The sequence below is a fragment of the Egretta garzetta genome, unplaced genomic scaffold, assembly GCF_000687185.1.
Source record: "Egretta garzetta isolate BGI_Z169 unplaced genomic scaffold, ASM68718v1 scaffold14, whole genome shotgun sequence".
Classification (NCBI taxonomy): domain Eukaryota; kingdom Metazoa; phylum Chordata; class Aves; order Pelecaniformes; family Ardeidae; genus Egretta; species Egretta garzetta.
This window is the reverse complement of record NW_009259588.1, coordinates 161294-185553: the sequence shown is the minus strand read 5'-3', so window position 1 is coordinate 185553 and position 24260 is coordinate 161294. Positions and strand designations below refer to the sequence as shown.

Genomic DNA, 24260 nt, shown 5'->3' with positions numbered 1-24260 from the left:
TTATTTTTTTAAAAGGGAGGGGGGAGCGGAGTAATGCTTGCAGTCTGCCCTTTTGTGAGGTAACGTTTGCCTCCAATATTTCAATTGATCCCCTGGTTACTAAAAAGACACAATACCTAAGGCAGGTTTCTGTACTACCAGGACATTCGTCATTCAGGCAGAAAACCCCCAGAAATCCTTACTGCAGTGTTTTGCATCAAGCCAGTAAGTTTCTGCTTATGCTGTGGAACCACTTTAAATCAAACCTGAATCTTTGTCAGTGATGGCAAGCAGTGGAAAATATTTTCAGGCAAGTTTCTTCAGTGGAGACAGGATTTCATTGCACTTCATGTCTGTTTTGAATGTAAGGTATTCCTGAAGTCCAGTAGCTTTTCTTGCTGCATCTACTTCCCAGTGACTGGTTCTGGAGGTCCTTTTTTGGGAATGGTGCCACGTTCAGTGCAAAGCCACACGGCGCAGCACAGCTAGAGAAAGCTTGCCACGGACTGCACGAGCTGCAGCAATGGAAGCAACGCAGCTGCAGCTGTGTGGTGCTGCACTGACTTGGTTGTCCTGCCCGTCGCATTGTGCCAGGTGAATGCTCCAGCTTTCCTGGCGTTAGCTTGGTGTTTTATTAAACTGCATGCTTTTTAGAAAGGATGGTAATGAGTGCTGGCCAAAAATGAAGAACACGACCTTAGCAGCACTGAATTGTCTTCCTCCTCCTTTGCGTTAAGTTTGTTCTGGAAGGAAGAGTCCTGAAAGCGTGGGGAATCTTTTAGTCTTACTCTGTTCTCTATTTTCATGATTGTGGCACAAGCTTCGTAGGATGCTTCTAAGCATTTGATACCAAAGTTGAGATAGAGGTCCTGTTGAGTCCATAAAACTCATGCTGATTTAGCTGTGTTGATGCCGTGTCTCTGCTGCGAGCAGACCAAACCAGTGCAACTGCATGGCTTTCAGGGAATGTATTTGTCTTCATCAAACTGCTATATTCTTCCTCTACAGTAGTGTTGACGGAATGTATGTTCTTGATTTCTGTGCTCTCATTTCCTTTTTACTGTAGTTCCTTTCAGTTTCATAAGGATTGAAAGTACATTTCTGAAACATTCTAATTCTCAAAACTGATCAAAGGGAACATTCTAATTGCTCTGTAAAATGTTCTTTGATTCATCTATTATCTTGAGGTAAAAGGTGAAATCTGCCCAAGTTTGCAGAGGTGTCTTTTGTAAGAAAGGAGGTGGGAGGCATGTGGCACTGTTGCGAAGGGTTTCAGGGTTTAAAAGGACTCTACAGCTTTCACTTCCTGTCTTTGGTACGAGGGCTGTTTCAGACAGACAGAAGTTGGAAAATGGGTAATTTGTGATTCAGATGAGATGCCGAATTGTTTGGTTTGGTTTGGTTTTTACCCTGGGTGTGGTCAAACACTGGAACAAGTTGCCCAGAGAGGCTACAGAACCTCCATCTTTGGAGGTGTTCAGGACTTGACTGGAGAAGTTTCTGTGCAAGCTCAATTGAGCCTTGCTGTGAGCAGGGGTTTATGCTAGACAAGGACTTAGTGCAAAGGTTCAGTCCAACCTAAATTGTTCTGTGACTCTATGATTTTAAGTTTTTATAATCTCTAGGGATAGAGAATCCCCAGTCTCTCTGGGTAAGCTATTTCTATGCTTGACCAGCCACAGTGGTGAAGAATTTTTCCCATGTGTCTAGTTGGAATTTCCCATCTTCCAAATAGCGTCCATTATCTTTTGGGTTTTTTTTTATTTTCTTGCTATATACTTCTGAACTGGCTCTATTTCTAATATAACCCCTCTGTTGAGGGCGGGAGTAAGATTGGCTTCCCCTCTTCTTATTCTCTTTTGAGTCTGAATAAATACCCTTCTGTCATTGTTTCCTCCTTTGCCACACACTCCAAGCTCCTTGCTGTCTTAGCAGCACTTCTTTGTAAACACTGACATAAAGCGGGGAAAAAACCTGAATTGCTAACAAAAATGCATGATCACTTTAAATTAGCAAATCTACTGGTATAAATGAAGTTTCTTTTTATTTCCCATTCTGCTTCTGAGGCTGTGGCCTGTTTGATCTTCTTGGTGAGGTTTTGGTGTGAGAGGAGTTTCAGTTGAAAGAGGCGGGAAGTATACATACTTTTCCTGACTCATGTGAGATATTTCCATGAACTTGGAGGTCATGTGACTACTTCTTTGGTTGGAAACTGACAGTGAAGGAGCAACAGCCATTTTTAAAAGATTTTCTTTTTTTAAGATTTGGGGAAGCACAACAGGTAAGCAAAATATCAGTAGAAATACAAGCTTGGTGAATGAACGGGTCTGTCGTCAGTCATCTCCTCTTTTTATAGCAGCAAAGACACTGAAATTATAGCCTCTGGCTTGTGTTAATGGAAATAACTAAGTGAAGGGAAGAATGGTGAGTCTTGGAGAATAGAAGTCTTGTTATTTTTGGAAAGTAACTTTGGTTGATTGATTTGGTGTTCCAAAATGAGTTTATGCAGTGATGATATTTGATTCTGTTGTGCTAAGTAGAACTTTTTTCTAGAAGAGAAAGGATTTTTTTTTTTTTAAGAAAATAAAAATTTTAAGTTCATGTACATCTTCTGTGATATGCAAACTTTGTGGTTAACTGTATGTGCAAATAAGAAAGAAAATGGAGGCTTTGCTGGCCTCACAGAAGGGAAAGGAGGAGGTTGGCTCCAAGTAATTTGTTGGCTTTAGAAAAATATAAGTAGAGAGATTAGATAGTTTACTCTAGATAGTAAACAGTTCAAGCAGAATTGCTATATGACAAGACAGAATCATTCGTCTGTGATTCATTGTGATAAAGGGAGAGGGTTGACTTGCTAAGATGGAAATGGCCCTCATCCAGCCCTTTGTGCTGTTTGCTATGTTTCTTCCTACACTTTTCCTCACCGTTTAGCTCCCCGCACCCCCCTTTTTTATTTGCCTCCCAATGGCCGTGTGCACTGTAATGAATAGCTGGGTTTCACAGAGGAGTGAGCTCCCAGCTACCCTTTGCTCAATTGCCAATTTAGTCGCCATATTTGGTTTTGTTGTTCATAAACAGAAACCGCATTTTGATAAAAACAAGTTGGGTGCACATTCGATTCATAAAGGCAGTTAAGTCATCAGCTCATAGAGGCATCTTTATGAATAAACTTGTCACCTTAGGACATTGAAGATGATGGAATAGCTAATCCTAGAAATCATTTCCAGGTACATGAAGGACAGGAAAGTCATCAGGAGTAGTCAGCATGGGTTCACCGAGGGGAAGTCATGCTTGACCAATTTGATAAAATTCTACAATGAAATGACTGACCTGATAGATGAAGGAAAAGCATTGGATAGTGTCTACCTGGACTTCAGTAAGGCCTTTGACATGGTCTTCCATGAAAGTATCATAGCCCCTCAAGCTGTTGTTGTAGGGGCTGGATGAGCAGACAGTGAAGTGGATTGAAAACTGGCTGAATGGTTGGTGATCAGTGATGCAGAGTCTAGTTGGAGGCCAGTAACTAACGGAGTGTCTTGGAGGGGGCATACTCAGTACAGTCCTGTTTAACACCTTCATTAGTGATCTGCATGATGGGGCAGAGTGTATCCTCAGCAGGTTTTCTGATGACACAAAGTTGGGAGGAGTGGCTGATAGGTCATCCGGATGCTGCCATCCAGCCTCAACAGGCTGGAGAAAGGGGCTGACGGGAACCTCGGGAAGTTTGGCAAGTGCAAAGTCCCACACCTGGTGAGGATCAACCCCATGCACCAGATATATGCTGGGGGCTTCCCAGCTGGAAAGCAGCTCGGCAGAAAAGAACCTGGGGGTCCTGGTGGATACCAAGTTGAACATGAGCCAGCAATGTGCCCTTGCAGCAAAGAAAGCTACTGGTATCCTGGGCTGTATTAGGAAAAGTATTGCCAAACAGGCTGAGGGAAATGATCCTTCCCCTCTACTCAGTGCTGGTGAAGTCACATCTGGAGTGCTGTGTTCAGCTCTGGGCTCCCCAATAGAAGACTAATATGGAGCTACTGGAGAGAGTCCAGTGAAGGGCCAGGAAGGCAATTAAGGGACTGGAGCATCTCACATATAAGGAAAGGCTGAGAGAGCTGGGATTCTTTAGCCTGGAGAAGAGAGGGCCCTGGGGGGATCTCATCAATGTGTGTAAATACCTGAAGGGAGGGTGCAAAGAGGCTGGAGCTAGGCTCTTTTCAGTGGTGTCCAGTGACAGGACAAAAGGCAATAAGCACAAACTGAAACATGGGAGGTTCTGTCTGAACATCTAGAAACACTTTTTCACTGTGAGGGTGACCAAGCACTGTCATAGGTTGCCTGGGGAGGTGGTTGTGTCTCCATCCTTGGAGATACTCAAAAGCCATCTGGACATGATCCTGGCAACAGGCTTTAGGTGAGGGGGTGGGTGTTTGGAGCACATGACCTCCAGAGATCTCCTCCAACCTCAACTTTTCCATGATTCTGTGGTATATAGGTACCACTAGCTGCTTCTGGTTGAGGAGTCCAAGACAGATGTGAAGTCCTTGTGTATTCTACTCTGTATTTACAAAGGCTTTTTTGAAAGAAAGCACCTTAGCAGGATGACTAGATTGCATCTGGCCCTTCTGTGAAATGTTCACGCAACCTTACAGGGGAAGTAGAATTTTGTTTTTAATGGATATGCATCCGTCATAAGAAACATAAAAGGAGAAGAAAAAGGAGAAATAGGGTGTTCTGCATAGCCTTATGGTGGCATCTCATTATCTCTGATCTTTTATATGGATGGATCAGTCCAGGGAGTGAGAGCATATTGTACAAAGAATTAAAATTGCTTGAATTCTGTACCATTGAAAACAAAGTGAGGCTCCATTTCATAGAAATTGTGCCAGCAGGAAACCAAGAGGGATTGCTATATTTCAATCGTAATATTCTGTCACATGTGGGAAGGGGTGACTTCACATGCAACTTAGGAGAAGGCTGCAGTTCTTACTCAGTTAAAAGCAATTTGGAGAAAGAATGTTTACCTTGCCGCTACTTGTCTTCATGTTTATTTCACATACTGTGACTCCTGTGATGCAGGAAGTCTCCTGATCCATCCTGCGCTGAAAGAACACAGGATGTGGGATCACTGTTATTCTTGCTTTGGATTTGTGATGTTCATTGTGCTGGGGCTTTAGGTTTTGTTTAACTGTTTTTCAGGACAAAAAGATTGTATTTTTTTAATCTGTGGTGTTAATTTACCTTCACTTAGAATGTTGTTTCTTTCTCCCTGCACATACACCACATATCGACTTTCAATTAATAGACATGAAAGTCAAAGATTTGAACCATTGTCCCAAGTTGTCTGCTAAATAAGTGTGATTTTTTTTTTTTGAGGTATGTCAAAGAGGTGCCAAACCATAGAGCTATTTTTTTTGTATTTCAACCATTTGCTGTATTGCTGTTCTACTGGGAACACACTTGACTCTAGCAGATGAGTTATAAAAGAATGTTTTCATGTTAGTCACAGCACAAGTCTTCACCAGAGGATGTACACTGTTATGAAAGAGACACCAGGAGGAAGTAGTGGATGCGAAATCTGTACACTGATGACTGGCAAATTCCAAATGGAGAGATACCAAGGGAAATTAGTAGGGGAAAACAAACAAACCAACAAAATCCAAAAACCCCACTCAGTACAAGATCCTACAGAAGGAGAAGGTAAAATACAGAAGGTGAAGGTAAAATTACAAAGTCTCTAGTAAGCTGATTCTCATTCACATGTACCTATTTTCTAATAGATCTCATTTGCTCACAATCTTACAGTCAAGCACAAAGAGGTGTGAGCCAAATTGGTCATATTTTGGCACACACATTGCATCCCCTCTGTGTGGGGGACACTGATGACAAGGGATGCCCATTACTGAGATGTCATTATGTCTCCTGGGTTCTTCATGATTGACAATGACAAACTAGTTTTTGGATAGATGTTTCATGACCTTTAAGAGTCAATAGTTGTTACAGAATGGTCGTTTGCTTCAGGATGCTAGTTCAGTCTCCATCAATTTTAGGCCAAGCTGTTGTCCATCTGCTGTTTTCCTTTTTGGTTTGAAATGTGTCGCTGTTTTCCTAGTAAACTAACAGGAAAAGGAAAGGCTCATGCTGCAACCTTGTTGCTGTCATATTGTTGTCAGGGTGCACCTTTTTTTTCTGGCATGCCATGTGTGTTGTGATCTTACCAGATCTGCTGCAGGCTGTTTATCACTGGGAATGATGTCCTGGGAGTAGCTTCCTGGGAACGTCCTTTTGTTATTGACATAGGTCATTCTATTAATCCTCATTTTACTATTTCTTCTTGCATGTTAATATACATGCATTTCCTTTCATATTGCACTCATACAAGTCTTAGTATGTCTGTTACAATTATGTTACTGTACCAGAATTCTTATGTATTTGTATTATAATTTGGGTATTGAGGCAAATTTCAGATCGATCATGCCACCCCTTTGAAACAGAGTAGAAGCTGTAGTCCTCCTTTTTCTGAATAGTGATTAAACTGACCAAATTCTCAGAATAGCAGTCTGTCCTGAGAATGAATTTGGTAAAGGGAAAGGCAGTCAACTAGAGTTTCTGAGACTACTCTCTGCATGTGGGAATCCAGAGTATATGCACATTTAGAGAAAACTGATTTTCCGTAAGGCAGTGGTGATGAAATATAAGGAAAGTATGTGTTAAGTTTAATTAGCTTTATACTGAATATTGCCCCTGTCTTGCATTTGGAGTATTTCCATGTTTACAGTACAAACAGCTTTTGTCACTGTGGCTTTTAGCAATAGTGTTATATAAGTAATCATAGGGCAAAGTTTAGTCCTTTGATTATATAAGCTTTCTTGCATGTTCTATAGCAGCAGCTTCTGGTGTTAGGGACAATGAAAGGTACTTTGACAAGTATTGTGCCCTGGCCTTTTCCTTGCTGGCTTACATGGGGAGATTCACAGATGGGATCTTCATTTTCTTAGTTTGTTAAGAACACACAATAAGTGTGCTAGTAGTTAAGAAAATGCCTTTAGTAAGAAGCATCATATGTTCTTTTGGAGGGGGAATGAGCTAGTAATAACTTAAACAAGCATAAGAAACTTCCTCACATGTATTCTGTCCTACAGTCAGCCTTTATTAGTATGTTCCTGCAGCTGTTATGACCTGCAGGGTTTTTAAAATTAAAATGAAATGGGGAGGCCATGTATTTATACAAGTTAGGTGAGACACATATACTGCCCATGACTATAGATGCTTCATGGTCCAAAATGGTGGTTGGTGAAAGACTTTGTTCAGTCAAACAGTCTGACTGTCTTCAAGTAGTGGCTGGGCTCTTGCTCATGCACGCTGTGTAACAGGAAGCACTACACCATATAAAAGCTTATTCCTACTGGTTTGTGCCAGAATTTTTGTTCAAGGTACAAGCCCCTATCTTTCCCTTCACTTACCAAACAAAATAGTGATTGACAAGTAAGACATAAAATAGCATAGAATTCTTAGTGCCTGTGCCCAGGGTGAAGCAAACAGGTTAGGCACTCTTACAGAAGTGTATGTCTTTGTTTCCCTGAGCTGACAGCATAATTTCCAGTGGCTAGGCATTCCTTTGGTTCTGTTACATGACTGTGCATACAACTTGTTTGATTTACTAATGCCCTAAGGAGCAGAAAGAATAAATTCTCAGCTGGGCACCAAGCCAGGAGTTTTTACTTTGCTGCTTTTGATGTCTCTGCTTATACATTTTTATTGCATTTTCATTTTACCTAGCTGGGCTAGATAACAGGTTTCCTGGTTATAAGGTGCTAGCAGGCCAATGTGGACAAGAAAATTGTATGTATTAAGCAGCAATACTTCCTTCTTAAGCATTGTCTTCATTTCTGGTTTTCAATATAGAAAAATAACCCTTTTGCAAATAGTACTGCAAGACATAAGTTCTTAAAGGTCATTCAGTAATGCTGTTTTGAGAAATGAATGCTCTAGTGGTCATTTTCTTTCAGATAGTGACAGAACTCACACCTCCACAACACCTTTCCCCTCAGGGCCTTATGTGAAAATAATGCTGAGCAGTGCAGTATTGTATGTGTCATGTGGTGGATATGTTTGGAGGGAGAAAAGCAAAAGTTTACAACCTGAGATTCTCATTGAATAGTTATGTCTGTGGACAGATTCTCTCAAAACAGCTTTTATTTAAATGGCGTTGAGGAAATGGGGCTTCCATGGTGTACAAGTTACAGTATTCATTCACTGTCTAACTGAATCCAGGTATCCTGTTCCTCTTGGCACAGATTCAAGCATCTTTTTGGAGTCTCTGATCTTTTAATGTTCGGCATTAAAAGATATTCAATGAATGTCATCCTAGGGAAGAGCTGTGTGTTACTTCAAAAGTCTGTTTGTCAGGTCTCATTAATGAGCATTTATTTGGGCTGAGGGTGGGTTAGAGGCATGTTGTGGTTTAGTCCCAGTCAGCAACCAAGCACCACCCACCCGCTTGCTTACTCCCCCCCTGGTGGGATGGGGAGAGAATCGGAAGACCAAAAGAAAGAAAACTTGTGGGTTGAGATAAGAACAGTTTAATAATTGAAATAAAATAATAAATTGTAATGAAAAGGAAAACAAAGGGAGAGAGAGAGAAACAAAACCCAGGAAAAGCACCCGCTCACCACCCGCTGACCAATGTCCAGCCCATCCCTGAGCAGTGGTCACTGTGCCCTGGCCAACTCCCCCCAGTTTATATACTGAGCATGACGTCATATGGTCTGGAATAGCCCATATTGGTCAGTTTGGGTCAGCTGTCCCTGCTGTGCCCCCTCCCAGCTTCTTGTGCACCTGGCAGAGCAAGGGAAGCTGAGAAGTCCTGGACTAGTCTAAGCGCTGCTCATCAACAACTAAAACATCAGTGAGCTATCAACATTCTTCTTATACTAAATCCAAAACACAGCACTATGCCATCTACTAAGAAGAACATTAACTCTCTCCCAGCTGAAACCAGGACATGAATGAGGTTTTTGATGAAAGATAAATGCTCTGCAAGGAAGCCCATGTCACTTTTGTCTCTAAAATGCATCTTAACGGGGTGGCGCACATAAGACACCCAAATTTTATCAGTCTTTGTTCATCTTCGCTCTGTTTCTGCTACTACACAAAAATCTTTTGTGTTTTCTGTTCTCCTTTAGTGCCCTTTCTCTTCTGATTTTAAAATATAAACTTAAGGATCAAAGAGACTGCTCCCAGTCCTAGCACACAGGTAGCATGCTCCTATATTGTTCTGTGAAATATCTTTTTCTTTCTGCTAGTGTAGTCAAATTTTCTTTGTCTCAATGACAGCAAAACTTTCAATTTTTAAGTAGCCTGATATGACTCAGCAGAAGCAATGTAGAGGAAAGTCTTTGCTCAGTGCCATTTTCATAGACTGCTAATATGCAAACATTGAAAATAACTTTCAGTCCTCCTAGTTAGTTACTTCTCTCATGAATCCTAGATTTTAGAATAAATTTGTCTCTTGAAGCAATGAACTCTAGCTGTATTGGTTTGCTTTTTCTGTATAGGTGGAGCCAGACTTTTATTACTTGGATGTTGATGTAATGGATTTTGAACATGGCTGTTCTCTTATGACTTCTTCATATCTTTGCTGCTTAGAACTTGATTATCAATCAGAAGTGTCTCATATTGAAAGTCTCTGCCAAAAGTTTTTGACAAAACTTGCACTATTTTGTTCTTGGCTATGTGATTGTTATAAGGTTTAAATGTCGGTAGCATATACAAATATCTGTATTAAGAATAATTGATTTCTGATGTGTTTCTTTCTTCCAATAGAAAGCCATTTCATCTCCAACTGTATCACGCCTTACAGATACATCAAAATTCACGGGTTCTCACAAAGAGAGATTTGATCCCAGTGGGAAAGGAAAAGGCAAAGCTGGCCGAGAAGATCTGGTGGATGCTTCAGGATACGTATCTGGCTATAAGCATGCAGGCACATATGATCATAAAGTACAAGGGAACAAGTAAGGCTGAGGGTTTAGAACACAGAGGGAGAAAGAGAGGGGGAAGAGAATATATTTGTAAGAATGATGTAGATGAATCCCACATGTTTTGGTTATTGTGAATGCTAAGACTATGTTGTCAAGAAGTTGTTTTCAGGAACTGGAACTGATTTCAACATCTGCTGAGCTACTTGCAGCACAACGCCGCTTCATTACATTCCTTGTGCATATATTGGCAAAAATAAATATATCAGTACAAAAAATACATTATTTGTTGAGCTTAAAAAAAAAAACAACCAACCAAACCCCCACCAAAGTCAAGAGCAGTTATACCATGCTTTGTCAATTCAAGCAAAAGATCTCAAACATTCCTAAATGTCCAGTTGCCCTGAGAATGTTGAAGAGAACCTCTTGAAAAGAGGGTCTTTCATAGCATTCTTTCTGAAGAATATCCCATTATTTATGCAGTTTGATTTGACTACTGTTTTGGGGTTTATTTTTAAATGTCTTATATAGGATCTGGCACTTTCCTTAAAACATTCAACAATATACTATTGGGGAGTAAGTGGTTGTAATATACAAGGTGCTAGCCTGTAAATGTCATACACCACTCATGAAAAACTGAAAAAAAAGCTATTTCTAGGCCAATACAGGTTCTAAAGTATTTTATGTCAAAAGAAAGAAGTGGAAAATACCAGCCCTTACTTTCTTCCTGTCTATACTTTGTGCTTGTTACTGTGTGTACTGTAGCATGGTTCTGACTGGCTGGATTTGGATGGAGCTATTGTACTGACCGGAGAGGTAAGGAATAAGACATTACTAAGAAGGTCTGTTAAAGCTTTTTGCAGCCTGTTTTCAAGTTTGGACTGCCTCACATTTGAAATGAAGGGGGCATTAAGCTAATAATGCTTTAAAATATTGATTATGACTAAACACTGCCAATCAGATTGCTATTAAGTGAATGTTATTATTCATTGGCACATATTCCCTTTAAGCTATAACACATATAAGGAAAGTTTACAGCCCTTTGGAATAAGGACATTTACAATATACATATAATTAGGTGCAATTTGCCCACAAAAATATACTATTATAGCTGAGCTACACTTTGTTAGATTTGTTTGAAACCAAGGGATTTGATTCTCTATTCACTTTTGCTGCCTGACTTGGGAGTAATAGTATTGATGGGAATGGCTTTCTACTGCTATAGAAGTAGAAATTGACAAGCTTAAGGTACGGGCAGCTGAATGCAACCTCCCTGGGGCCCAGAATGCCAAAACTGTTTAATAGGAATAAAAATAACTCATATTGGTTAAAAAGGAGAGAAAAGGCTGGTCCAATTTTCCACAAGAGCTGAACAAGTACCCTAATGTATTACTCTGCTTCTCTAACAGTTAAGAAAGATAAGATTTTCAGTATTCAAAACCAGCTGCTAGCAGTTCTTCTTTGCTTTCTTTTAAAAAGAGCTCACGCACTGATTTTCATGTTTGACTCTGAGTAAAGGTTAATAAATTTATTGCTCTCCCATGACCCATATCAGCATCCCACTCAGAGTATATAAAATTTAGTGAGCAGTGTGTGCTGTCGTGTGCCATGCAGGTCAGCAGTCTGTATTTGCCCAGTGTCTGGAAACAGAGCACTGGATTTCAGCCCTTAAACTGTTCATGTTTTGTTTTTCTGACACTGAATGGTAGCCTTTCTTGTAACTTTGCCTCCAGTGACTCTGAGCCCATACATCAGCCTGAAACCAAAACAACAATAACAAACAAAGGCAAAGACTTCTTTGTGGACTTAAGAGATATTTTTTGTTTGTTTGTTCATAATTTGTTTTGGGTTTTGTTTTGAAGAGGGAGGGAGGTTTGCCAAAACTCAGCACATGATCTTGTAAAGATTTAAATGGCTTGGCTCTGGTTACCTGGGAAGATTTTTTGATGTATGTAAGGATGCCCAGGATAAGAAGCATCCAGCTTTGTGAAACCTTTCCAAGAGTTACCCATTATTCTTGAAGAAAAATTTCTATGGAATGAAGGATTATCCACTCCTGTGTTGCACTGGTGGCCTGTCACACTCTGAGGCAGAAAACAGCATACTGTGATACCAACAATGGCTAAATTATTCCAGCATGGTAGTGAACTGTCTAGAGAACCTTGTTCTATGTCACTGGTGCCTGTGCACCTGAAAAAGGCTTCAGGATAGACCTGGTTTTTTAATGAATAAAAGGGCTAAGCCTCTAACCATTGATAAATCCCTCAGCTCAGTTACAGGCAAAATGAGTGTCCCTGTTCTTCCAATTGACTTTAAGGCTTGACTCATAACTCACTGGTAACTGAAAAGATCCGGACCCAGCCTGGATGAAGAGTGAGGTCCAGTATACTGCAGAGCCCTTTCAGCACTGTTGATCTGGCTGTTTGTTGCTAGCTAGATGCCTTGTCTGGCACATCAGGTGATACTTAACCTGAGGTGCACAAGTGACAGGCTTTCTCAGGTACCCAAATACTGAGTGTCAGTAATGCCAGACTGGTTAGGAAGGTTTTAAGGTATAATTAGGTTTTAAGTTGCTAGGTCAGTGTGAGAGAGACCAGCACACTCATACGATAGAAGGCATGCAAAAGAATTGAGGATGTGAACTGATCCAAGCTGACATTGATAATAAGTTGAGCTACTCTGCTTAGAACTAGCTGGGGTTCTGCCAGAGTTTACTATGCGTTACTGGGACAGTATAAAATCCCTGCCATGAACCTAAGTACTTGGAATGGACCTGTTGCAAAGGTCTTTGAAATGCTTTCAGTGGCATAGTAAGCTTTGGATCAGAACCTGAGAAGATGCTTCAAATAGCAGTATTTTATTTTGAGGAACACACTTCTTTGTTTCTAGAGTTGGATAGTTTTAAAACTCAATCAGACAGATGCATGAAAAGAAGTCATTCTGATATGACAGTGACAAAGGGAAGTTGTGGCTGGAAAGATAGTATTTCAGAAAGTTTTTTCCTTTTTGCTACACTTGGTGTGGAAGATAAGGGCTATGAATAAAAGCAGAGTATGTAACTGTGCATTAGGGGTTCAGCCACCTACTTAAGCTCTTACTTTTCCACCAATACCTGTAGGAAATTAAAAGGCTAAATAGTAGCCTGAATGTTAGCCATAAGTTCAAGGCCTGCTTGGGAATGAGGCGAAGTACATTTTCTTGTTCATCTGCCATTCCCTCAACTCTCAGGACATAAAGTACAGCTGGTATTTCAGAGATGAGGGGAAGGGATAACTCAGGAGTTGCAGAAGGTGACCCATTTTCAACCCTTGAAGTGTTGTAGCAAATATGCTCTTCCTGTGCACCAGACTCCAGACTGTAACTAAATGTCATGTCTGAAGTAAGGACATGGGTACCTAATAAGGTTTACACTCATTTCCTTTTTTTGGGACTACTTTTTGGCATTATAAAAAGCTTTGTTCATGAATTAGCATTTGTCACCCATATTTTCCCTCTATTGGCTCAATTAATATTTTTTTATTATAGCTGGAATTAGCCAGAACTAAAAGGCAAATGACTGCTATGGGTTTGGCTTGCAAGTGGTAGGTATCCCAGCCATCTGTAGCCATCTGCAGAGAAAATTCTTGTATATCTTTCTCCAAATTCAAAACTTTCAAGTTGTAATTGATAGGGTTTTTCCTTAAGGCTTGCCATAGTTTAATTAATTTTAATTCTTTGTGCCTGCGCTTACGATATTCAAAACATAACCCTGCCTTTCAGTGAGACATGTATTCTGGGGGCATATGCCTGTCATCCATGAATGAGAATTCTCTGTTTGCACTGGCCAAGAAACAACCCCTTTACCTTCATGATAGAGCAAATGTAGTGTGTTGTACTAGTATGTGTCCTCTTAACTGACTGTTAGCCTTGAGTGTGTGCCAAAGTAACTACACCTTTGTGTACATTGTTTGTAGTGTGACTATTATGCTATTGGCTTGCCTATTAGTAATGTAATACACAAGACTTGTACAGGTTTGTGTGTGTATACGCAGACTCTTTGGATCCAACTAAGTAATTAAACCATATAGATGTTGATCCAAACCTTAAATCTTATTAGGGCCAAACTCTAGTCCTGCAGTCAATGACGTTCAGCTTGGTCAGTTGGTGACACTGCCATTCTCCCTCCATAGCATGAAGGTCAAGATCTAAAGAGGCTTTTATGTGTTTACACATCTACTCTGTTCCTATTTCTTGGGGGAATCACTCTTCAGTGATTCTAAAATAGACTTGGTGTGACAAGAAGAGTTTCTCCATAGTGAGGAAGTAGCAGAGAGGAAGAGTTGGGGTGAAAGCAAGATTTCCTCTGAGTGCTCTCAAGACACTATTTAAAATTATGCCCTGCATGGGCCCTATATTTTCCTTGGCCCCAACTTTGTGAAGCAAGTTGACACTGTGTATACATGCAGTTGTTCATCATCAGTTAGTAAGTACAAAGTCATGGTATATTGAGGTGGGAACAGGAAACAGGACTGCTGTGCAATGCCTATGGACTTGAGTCTTGCATGGACCTTTATAAAATTAAATACCTGAAGCACAATGACAGGTCACAAACTTGTGTGAAATTCTCACAGTCTGGAGTGCTTCAACTTAATACACGTGTACCTCCTGTATTTGGAGTGTTTGCACATAAAATACCATTTAGACATTCAGTTACTCATCTTGTGCACTCAAGTGTCCATTTGGCTTGCGTAATATAAGCTGGAAATGATGGACTGCGATGTTCTTTTGAAGTCTTCAGAATCCTAGAACTAGTGAGAGACCTTTAGTTCCATTCATGCTTGCTCATTAAACTCAAAACCAATGCTTTGAAAGATGTCCCAGCTAAGAATGGTGCTTCAGGAAGCTAAATAATATTGCAGATAGAACATCCATGTCTTAATTGTCCAAGTAATTAATTTTTGCCAGGAGAAATAACTGTAATATACTTAGTATTTTGTTAGGTTTTTCAGTATATTGCCTTGCTTCAAAACCCATATGGAGAAGGTGGATTTCAAAACAAGTTTAAGATACAGCTCTTTGTTGTCAGAAAATGTTTGAATTAGCTTGTAAAATTTATGGCACTGTACAAAGCAAGTTTTGTTGTAAGCATTTGTAAAGGTCTTTAACATAACATTCAGGATAATTTGCCCTTCAGTTATCTTTATTCAAGATTTTTCTTTTACTTTGCATGTTTTTTTTCAGAACAGATCACAAACATGCATAAAGTTACATTCAAATTAATTAAAAATGTAGCCCTAAAAATACACTCATACTTCATCCATCTTTACATTTTGATCAGGAGCTATATTATAGATGAAAAAAATAAAAAGAAAAAGGTAGCAATCTGTATCCCCACAATGGTGAATTATTTTCAGGTCCAATTTATATCAGATGAGTTTCAGTATGCTTGCTATTTTTAAACAAAGTAATTAAATAATGTGAAATAATGCAACCTGGGCTCAGTTAAATAGGGTTATATTAATGCAGCTAAAATGCTGTAATATTCATGCTAAATACATACTGCTCTTTAAATGCTTTGTGTAAGGTCAGTTAACCTACAAACTCTGATGTCCCCTATAAAATCCTGTTGGTGAACTACTTTTGTTAGCACTGTAGTGTATGCAATGGCAAGGTCATAGACAAAAAGAAGTTATAGGATGCAGCAAATGTGTATTTGTGTATATCTTTGTGCTGGGTTTAGAATATATCAGCTTTGGCAAACTATTGCAGCAGGGAAAATGTTTTGTTTAATGCTTGTAATACAAAGTAATTTGTTTTTATGTTCTGTAAAGCAGAGAAATGGTCAATGTTAGATGAGTATATTGAAGTTTATTCTTAGCAAGGTTTTATGTTTCACAGATTTAAATATTACAGGAGAAATATATTTATACAGAAGTATAATTTTTGAATGTTGAGGTTGGTTTTCTTCAGTCATGAATCATTTATTTATCCACATTATGCTTTATTCCTTTGCTAGCTTATTTATCTGTCCACACTGTTCCAACATACATTTCTAATTTGGTTTAGAAGTTTTAATTCTTTATTTACACAAATCTGGATGTGCATGCTGTCAGGACCTGATCATAAAGTGTAGAGGCAAAAGTGTTTTGTCTTTGTTTTGTCATTAAATAGTTGTGATATGGCGATAGGTCTTGACATAGTCTTCCTTGGAGCACTGTACAGTGTGATAAAAACCTTCAGTGAATCTTACTATTTCTTGTTCTTATTTTCATTTGTCTTTCATCTTGGTCCAGAAAACTAGGAAGCTGCTGTGTGCTAATATTACTTGCAATATTTATAATTGCAGGCATTGCAAACATTAACATTGAACTGTACTAGCCTACTGTGTTCACTGTGAAACTTTCAACATGGTAAAAATTTTACATGATCATTTAACCTTACAAGTTTACTTTTCTTCTCACTGATTTAACACTGAACCTTTGTTTTCATTATTGCAAATGAACAGTTTGAGCATACCATTCTTAATCTTAACTATGATAGATAAATGCATCCTAAACAAAGATTTTTAACCACTTGACGAAGGGGGCCTGGCACCATCCAGTGCAAAGCACACTGGGCAAAATCTTATCCCCGCTGCAGTCAGTGCCAAAATGCTAACTGGTGTTAGCAAAAATGGAACCACCATTACCAAGGGGTTAATATGTTTAGTAACCACGATGAGAGGTTATGGGGGAGCACAACAGTGATTCTCTGTTTCCATATCTTTGTTTCTGTTAATTTAAAACTACTACTATTCAATTTTTAAAATAAGTAAAAGAAACTTGAAGGGGGATCATATACTACTAGTTTGTACTAGGTTTTTTCAGGAAAAGGAAACAAATTTATATATATATATATATATGCAATATATTTTTACACTGTTTATTAATGCTAGAAAGTATTAAATGTATCACTTTATCAGTGTGAATGTTATAGTAATGACAATGTTATGGATGTTTTAAACCTTTTAAAGTTGTCTTGTTAAATTCTAAACCCACATTAACAATGGAAAAGCTACTTTGTCTACAACAATGTTGATGTTTTAGGGAAAAAGTTCAAGTACAGCAGTTTGATTAGCACTGTAAAAGCTTGGCTTGAAAAGTTGTAGTGAAATACATATTGTAAACACCATTTTTCAAAGCATAGCTTCTCATAAAGTATGTTACTGCTGTTGATTGACTGTATAAAATTGTATCTTTAGTTGGTAAAGTGATCAATAAATGTGTTACTACATCAAATCCTGGATTTCTTGGAGTAAATGGTGTTGCTGATAAACTTTGCTACTAAGTTATTCTACAGTTTAGATTTTAAGCAAATTGCTAACAAATGTATGAAGTGCATCAAAATACACTCTGAACAACCAGCGCTTTGGTTCTGAGCAGAATATATTCTTCCTCACCATTTATTTTCCTAGTTTTAATAATGAATGAAGCTGACCATTTACATTTTGAGAACTCTAGTATGATCCTTGAATAGCCATGATGATAGTGATCTACCAAATGAGATCTGTCAGAAATGAATCCCATTTCTTTTTAACTAGTACTTAACATAGATTGGTCCTCAGTCTCAAAAGCCTGAGTTACTTGTCTCATCTTCTCAGAGTGGTGTTGAAAATGTTTTACTGGTGAGGAAAGTCATTTTCTACACAGAACATTGTTTTAAGGATGTTACATTCAAAAGAAAGTATGGACCTTTTATTTATAAATAACAATATTCTTCAGCTTCCCAGTAGCAATAATACCATGATTTTTCAAGAAACAGAAGACTGGAGTTATTTAATTAAACTCACAACATAACATACTGAATAATGTGAAAATAACCCAGGCACAGTGCTGCTCTAGAAATGTAGAGGTACTGGGTTAGCAACTACAAGGAAACACCTAAACACCTCACAGCTACACTGTCTCTTCTCAAGTTGTTCTCGAAGTGGAAGTGGTGTTCTCTGTGCTCACACACTTGACAACCTTCTTCATAAATGCCTTTTAAGTGAAATCTAATACAGCTGTGGCCTGAGACTGCTTTTCTTCCTGCACAGAGACCATAAACTGTTTGTAGTATGACTGCAACATAGCTAAAGCTCCTTATATCTCTGAACACCTAATGAAGCAGAACCTTTAGCAAAAAAAAAAAATCAGGTCTCCTCCTCTCACATCCATATGCCAAATGCAGGCTGATCTCTTGTGGTTCTACCAGATGTTCTACCTCAGTCAGCACTGCATAGAGAAAGGCAGGGTGAAAAAAAGGCCAAAAAAAAAAAAAAAATCTCTGCAAAATCTGAGTCTTCAGGGGACTCATAAAACCTGGTCTTCTAGTTAGCCTTTTTTCATTTCCTCAGCTTCCTATTTAACTCACTGCACTGTTTTATTAGTAATGTAAACTAACCCAGGCTCAGTGAAATTTACTGCTCTGGTTCACATTCCAACCAGAAGTTCATTCCAGGTCTATATCACTTTATTTCCAAAACTGTAAACTCTAGATTACACAACCATCCATGGGCTCAAGGGCTGCAGGGGTTTTCAGGAACGAATGCAGGAATATAAGGAGTGGCAGGAATAATAGGAAAGAATAGCCCACTGGGGCTGCTGGAATGAATCAGGTGATAGCTCTTGCTTCCAGCTAGCACAAGAGTGTCCTCCCTCATTGAGGCAGGTAAGCTAGTCAACCCTAGTATCAGTTTTGCACCCTCACTAGAGTGATAAAAAACTGTTACCAGCTGTTATATATCATTACTGTGCCATTTTTGATGATACTGTAGAAAACAAAATACAGGGTTTTAATCCTGTTTTTACTTGAGTTCTGTGAACACTGTAATACCAGGAGAATTTTGTATGTGGAACAGAAATTGGCTAGCATGGAATGCTTTCCCTGAGTCAGCCAGCTAAATAGGTTCTGTACCTGGGATCATTTAATTAAGTGCTTTTATAGTAGTGGATAAGACCACACTCTTCATCCAAGGCAGTTTTGTTTGTACCCAAGAAAAAAATTCCAGTTGAGGAACTGAGGGTCATGCAGAAAAATAAGAATTTGCCATTACTGAATAGTGACAAAAAGAAAAGGTGGGGGCCAGGAATTCTACACACAGCATGGTGGAACATGACTTATCTCCAGGTATCTAGACTAACATTTATTTTTTAACAAAAGATCGTTGAATGCCAATATATATTTGAACAGCAAGCCCATGCCATGTATTCAACCTGAAAGCTAATTCAGCAAAGTAGTGCCTTTACTAGAGCTTGTGGTCTTTTGAACTCATCCATTCAAGACAAAATACATGCAGTATATTATGCTGATGTATTTGTCTGGGATCACTTGAAAGCAGCTTAGTGGTTGTAGTATTTCTGTAATTACACACAGAGCTATCTGTGAAATGTCATATATTACCCTTATCTTTTTATTATTCCAACTTTTTTTAAACAAAAGGTAAACAAATAGACCATCTACTTGACATTTAAATACAATCTCTCAACTTAAAAATGAACTGTTAAACTTCAAATACTACAGCTGTTTTTAAACAAGCAGGATTTAGAAAATAAATCAGCATCAAGTCTGTTTGAACTGCTACTTTTATAGTTGCATAAATAATTTAGCTAAGCTTCCTAAGTTCACTGGCTTGAGATGTATTCATGCCTTTAACCATCCCTCCACTCCAGAAGACAAACTGGATCAGTATTTTTTCTGCCAATTATAAATAGGAGAACTGAAGAAACTTCAGTAAAGGCATTCTTTATTATCTGAAGTAACCTGTATACTATGCCTTTTAATTGTTTATTTTACTCATTTGTCAATTTTGTTTTCTTCTGTTCCTGCTTGTTTTTCTCAGACTAAGAAAGCTGAGGAAGGAAAAATAACCTAAGAGAACTCAAAAATTAGTAGTATTCTAGTCAACTTTTTACAAATTCTCCTATTTTACCCACATTTTTTTGCCTGTTTTGTCTATTGTAAAATGGGCTCAGCTTGGATTTGAAACATACATAATATTAGGATAGAAGATTCACTTTAGTTGCCACTAAAATTAATTACCTATTTGGACAGCACTTGAATAGTGAAAACAACCAAGTGCAGGCAGGATTGTTCTGGTAGCTGTAATTAACAGTTATTTAAGTTGGTACCTGAAGAGAGAGCTGTAAGTTACAGCAACAGTAAACTGGCAGAATGACAGTTTGTCATGAACTTGAGAAAGAAAATCATCCTCTTTTTCATTCACCATTTAGAATGGCTACAGCAGCAGGGTCAGTATTGCCAGGAAAAAGAAGGTGAATTACCAAGGTTTAAAATTAAGCCGTGGTCAGGTTTTATAACTGTCTATGACTCTAGCCAGTCATTGTCCAGCAACTCCATCATTTGTTCTGCGATTAAAAAGCTCCTCCCCGCAAACATGAAGGAGCACAAAGGCACAATGGGGGAACCCGAATAACTCAGAGATAAGTGAAACCCTGTCACAGGCTTTCCTGGGGCTGTCACAGAAGAGCCACCACTGTCCAGGTGAGAAGCACATTGAGATGAGTCAGTGGCTCTCCAGAGCACCTTACAGATCAAGGCAGGTTACTACCTACAGGCATGATGTTAGAATCCAATTTTGTTTGGAGGAGAGGAAGGCCCCCTTGCTTTCTAGCCAACCTCAGACAAGTCTGGGACGCCAGGGGCAGCTGGACTAACTACGCATTTCAGGTTCAAGCCCTTTGAGTGAGATTAAGACACATATGAGGTCAGATGTTGTCAGTCCACCCATTTTATTAACTGAAAGAGAGAAAGCAGTGATAGGAAAGGAAGGGAAAAAATGGGAAATTAAGCGATAGGTCCATTATCATCTATTTTTAAGCAACAATTAGAATCATAGAGTTTACCACAAACACCTTCTTCCACCAGTAGGTGTGAACCATGTGATCTTGAAAAAGTGCAGTGCATACTTGGGTAGCTTGGTCTGCTAATAGATCAAGAGCATGAGCTATTTGGTTCGTGATGATCTCCAGCATGGCTTGCAACCAGGTAATACGATTCAAATTATAAATGGGTTCTCGAGCACAAGTGATCAGCTCACTGGGGTTCCATGTTGCATATGACTAGTTCCACCTTTTTTTTTTTTTTTCCAGAATTAACAGTGTCAAGTTTTTCAAAAATCACTGAGTTTATAACATTTGTGTGCGCAGACCCAGGAGTACAAAGTGTGACCCGATAATCCTGAAACAGTTAGTAGTCTAGGAGAGCGTTCTTTTTTTACCTCTTTTCCGTGCCTGAAAACATGAAAACTTCAAATCCTACTGTATGTTTAAATGGTAGGAAGAAAAAATACACAAGCTTGTATTTATACTGTAAATACTGCTGGATTAATGGTTTAGGATTAATCTGTTGATTAATGGTTTAGGATTATCTATGACTGTTGTCATATGGCTAGAACAGTTCAAAAGCATCCTGGAGAAACATCCTGGCACACATGCCTTTTGGTGTGTAATAATGCAACTACGTTAGCTAAATATATACAATACATAAGTCTTATCAGCATTTTACCTACCAAAGATGTAAGATTCCACTTTCAAATACAAAGCAGATGATAGCCAATAATGTCTACCTATAATACAGCCCTCTCCTTTGTTTTTGTGTTTGTTTTTTTTTTTTTTTAATGATTTGGTCACAATGCACCTTTGATATAAAAGCATTTTAAATTTTATTATTAATGCTCAGAACACAATTTTTTTTTTCAGTAGCATTTGTAGAACCACTTTTGGTAACAAATACTAGTTAGTAATAAGCATCCAGATAGGAATACATAAATATATTATCCAGAATCTTTTCCAGCTAAGACCATAGGGCTGGTACTATAGCATGTTTGATAGAGGCTACATCCTCTTTTGCTGGAACACTTTATAAATAGGTATTAAGTAGTAAGGCAACAGCCCCAAGCAGTCCAAACTGCTCTCTCAACTCAATTTCCAATTAGCAGATTAACAGAGTTCGCCACCTGTTGACCTAACGCCATAAATTCATTCTGCCAGAACAAATAAAAAAAAAGGGGGGGGGGAGGGGGTACCAGAGGTTCTCCACCTATTACAGGTGAGGATGGTGGCTGACCAAAGGGATAACAAGGACCAAAACATTGCCAATGGTAATAGAGCAGATAGATATGCTGTAAATACTAGCAAAACGATCTAAAGGGTCAATCCCAGAAGGTAAGCTGGGCATAGTGGCACCTTTAGGGTCTGCTTCCCTGCTCGCTGGTTTATCAGGCCACCCCGCCACCAGTTTTTTCCAACTTGTCTGTTGGCAGCCCATCTGTGAGGTCCCGTGGGATTTCTGCCCCCCCTGCCCCGTTTGCCGGCCTTTTTGCCCACAAGCTGCTGCGCTGGTATGGAATGTTCCTCTTCCCAGGTGGTCTTCTCAGGGGCAGCCACTTTGCACCTCCAGGGCAAGGGACCATTTTTAACTTCATCCCACCTCAGATTCCTGGAATCTGCGGGGGGGGGGCGGGGCGCAGCACGGCAGGTCCATATTTGCGCCCATAATTGATCATGGGGCTACTTCATCCCAAGTCCACATTTTCCTATCTAGGGGTCGGCGAGGCCGATCGGGAGTAAGTCCCTCTAAGGCTGCTGCGACTCTCTCACCCTGAGCCATCGCCTCTATTTTTCCTTGCAATCGTATGCCAACCGGTTTTAAAGAGTCGGGGAGTCCCCTTACGAGGGGGGTCATCCACTCAGGATCTGCCGGCATCATCATCGGGGATTCCTGCCTGGGTTTCAATTTCTGATCGTACATCATTTGCAAGCAAGTCACTTTCTGCACGCTTTCCACTAATTGGTCAACAGTCCCCATAATGGCAAGGGGGTGCTCCCTTTCCAGGGTGTTTAACCCTCTGGCCCAATAAGCTGCTCATTGCATTAGGGACCAGTGGGCTCGATGGTCTCCGGGCATTAAAAATACTCCTGGCCCCCAATATCCTTCCATCTCCCGTTCACTTAGGAAAAGTTTGATCCCCTCCTGATAAGGACACTCTCCACACATAATCCGTCTCCTATTCCCTAGGGGTTCTGCCAAAATCTTTTTTCAATTTTGCCAATTCGGTGGCAGTGTAGGGGATTTCTTTAGTTATAACCTGGGGAAAATGATCCCACTCATCTTCATAACTATATGCAGTCTTAATTAAGGGTCGCAGCGAGGGTGGTTCGGCTCTTTGTAACTTTTCTCTCGCCGCCTGCAGATTGTTAACTGGGTAAATGGGCAGGGGGGAAGTGTTCCTTGTGGGCGGCATTCACAAGAACTTACTCTGTAAGAGCTATTTGCAAATTCTTAACTCGGTCTTTTTCCTCCTCCAGTTGTTTTCCCAATGCCCCAACTTTTCCTTGCAAGGTTATAACCACAGTTTGGAGGGATTCAACAGCCTGAGATTCAGTGGCATGATGGCGGTCACCTGTTTGCACCGCCGCCGCTAGGCTGGCGCCGAGGACAGCGCAGACAATGGCTTTCCATTTGCCAGGACGAGCCCTGGCGACCCTTTTCAGAGCGACCATTTGGTCTACAATGCTCTGCAAATTGTGCCAATTGTTCGGCACCCAATCCACGCAGGGCAGAGAAGGTCGGGCACTGGGCTCCTCCAAGAAATCCAACAAAGCTTCCCTGCCTCCAGGGGCACTCATTTTATCACTCAGATAAGGAGGGGGCAGTCGTCCCAGGAAGGCAGCACGCAAGTTTCACGCGCTATACCACCCTCTCCCTGTTCGTTCCTGGGAGGTCTTACGTACACAAAGCAGACAAAAGCCTGCAGCAATCACTGGAAACAAATCAAAGTGCGGGACAGTCGCCTCATGGAGGCAGCACCTAAGCATCAATTCAACACAAGGTTCCACCCCTAATGCCCCCGAGAGGTGCACACTTAAGACAAAACAGAGCTACAAGAAGTGTGGGTCTGGTACCTCAGGAAGGCAGCACGCCAGTATCACTTCATTGCAAAGTTCCACCCCTAATGTCCCTGAGAGGTACACGGGTAAGGAAAGGCAACACAAGAACAGGCGGGCAATAAGACACTCTCTCTTTGAGGGATCTTGTTCGTGAGAATGAATGTTAGGATCCAATTTTGTTTGGATGAGAGGAAGGCCCCCTGGCTTTCTAGCCGACTTCAGACGAGTCTGGGAGGCCAGGGGCGGCTACACCAACCTCTCCAGGTTCAATCCCTTCCAGCGAGATTAAGATGCAAACGAGGTCAGATGTCCTAAACCCATCCATTTAATAACTGTCCGGGGGAAAAAGAGAAAGCAGCGATAGGAAAGGAAGGAAATTAAGCGAGAGGTCTGGATG

At 40.0% G+C, this 24260-nt stretch overlaps 1 protein-coding gene and 1 pseudogene across 2 annotated transcripts in view; one reads left to right on the top strand and one right to left on the bottom strand.

Moving 5' to 3' along the window:
* The window catches only part of LOC104125466 (tubulin polymerization promoting protein), a 73703-nt gene extending 56496 nt beyond the window's left edge, over positions 1-17207 (top strand). For both annotated transcript variants that reach the window (XM_009637914.2, XM_035893472.1), the window contains one exon: positions 9802-17207. In XM_009637914.2, coding sequence (XP_009636209.1) covers positions 9802-9996 — 195 coding nt within the window. In that variant the 3' untranslated portion in view covers positions 9997-17207. The remainder of the gene's footprint in view (positions 1-9801) is intronic.
* Positions 17208-22404: 5197 nt separating this feature from the next.
* LOC104125434 lies at positions 22405-23602 on the bottom strand (annotated as a pseudogene).
* Between the last annotated feature and the right edge of the window lie 658 nt (positions 23603-24260).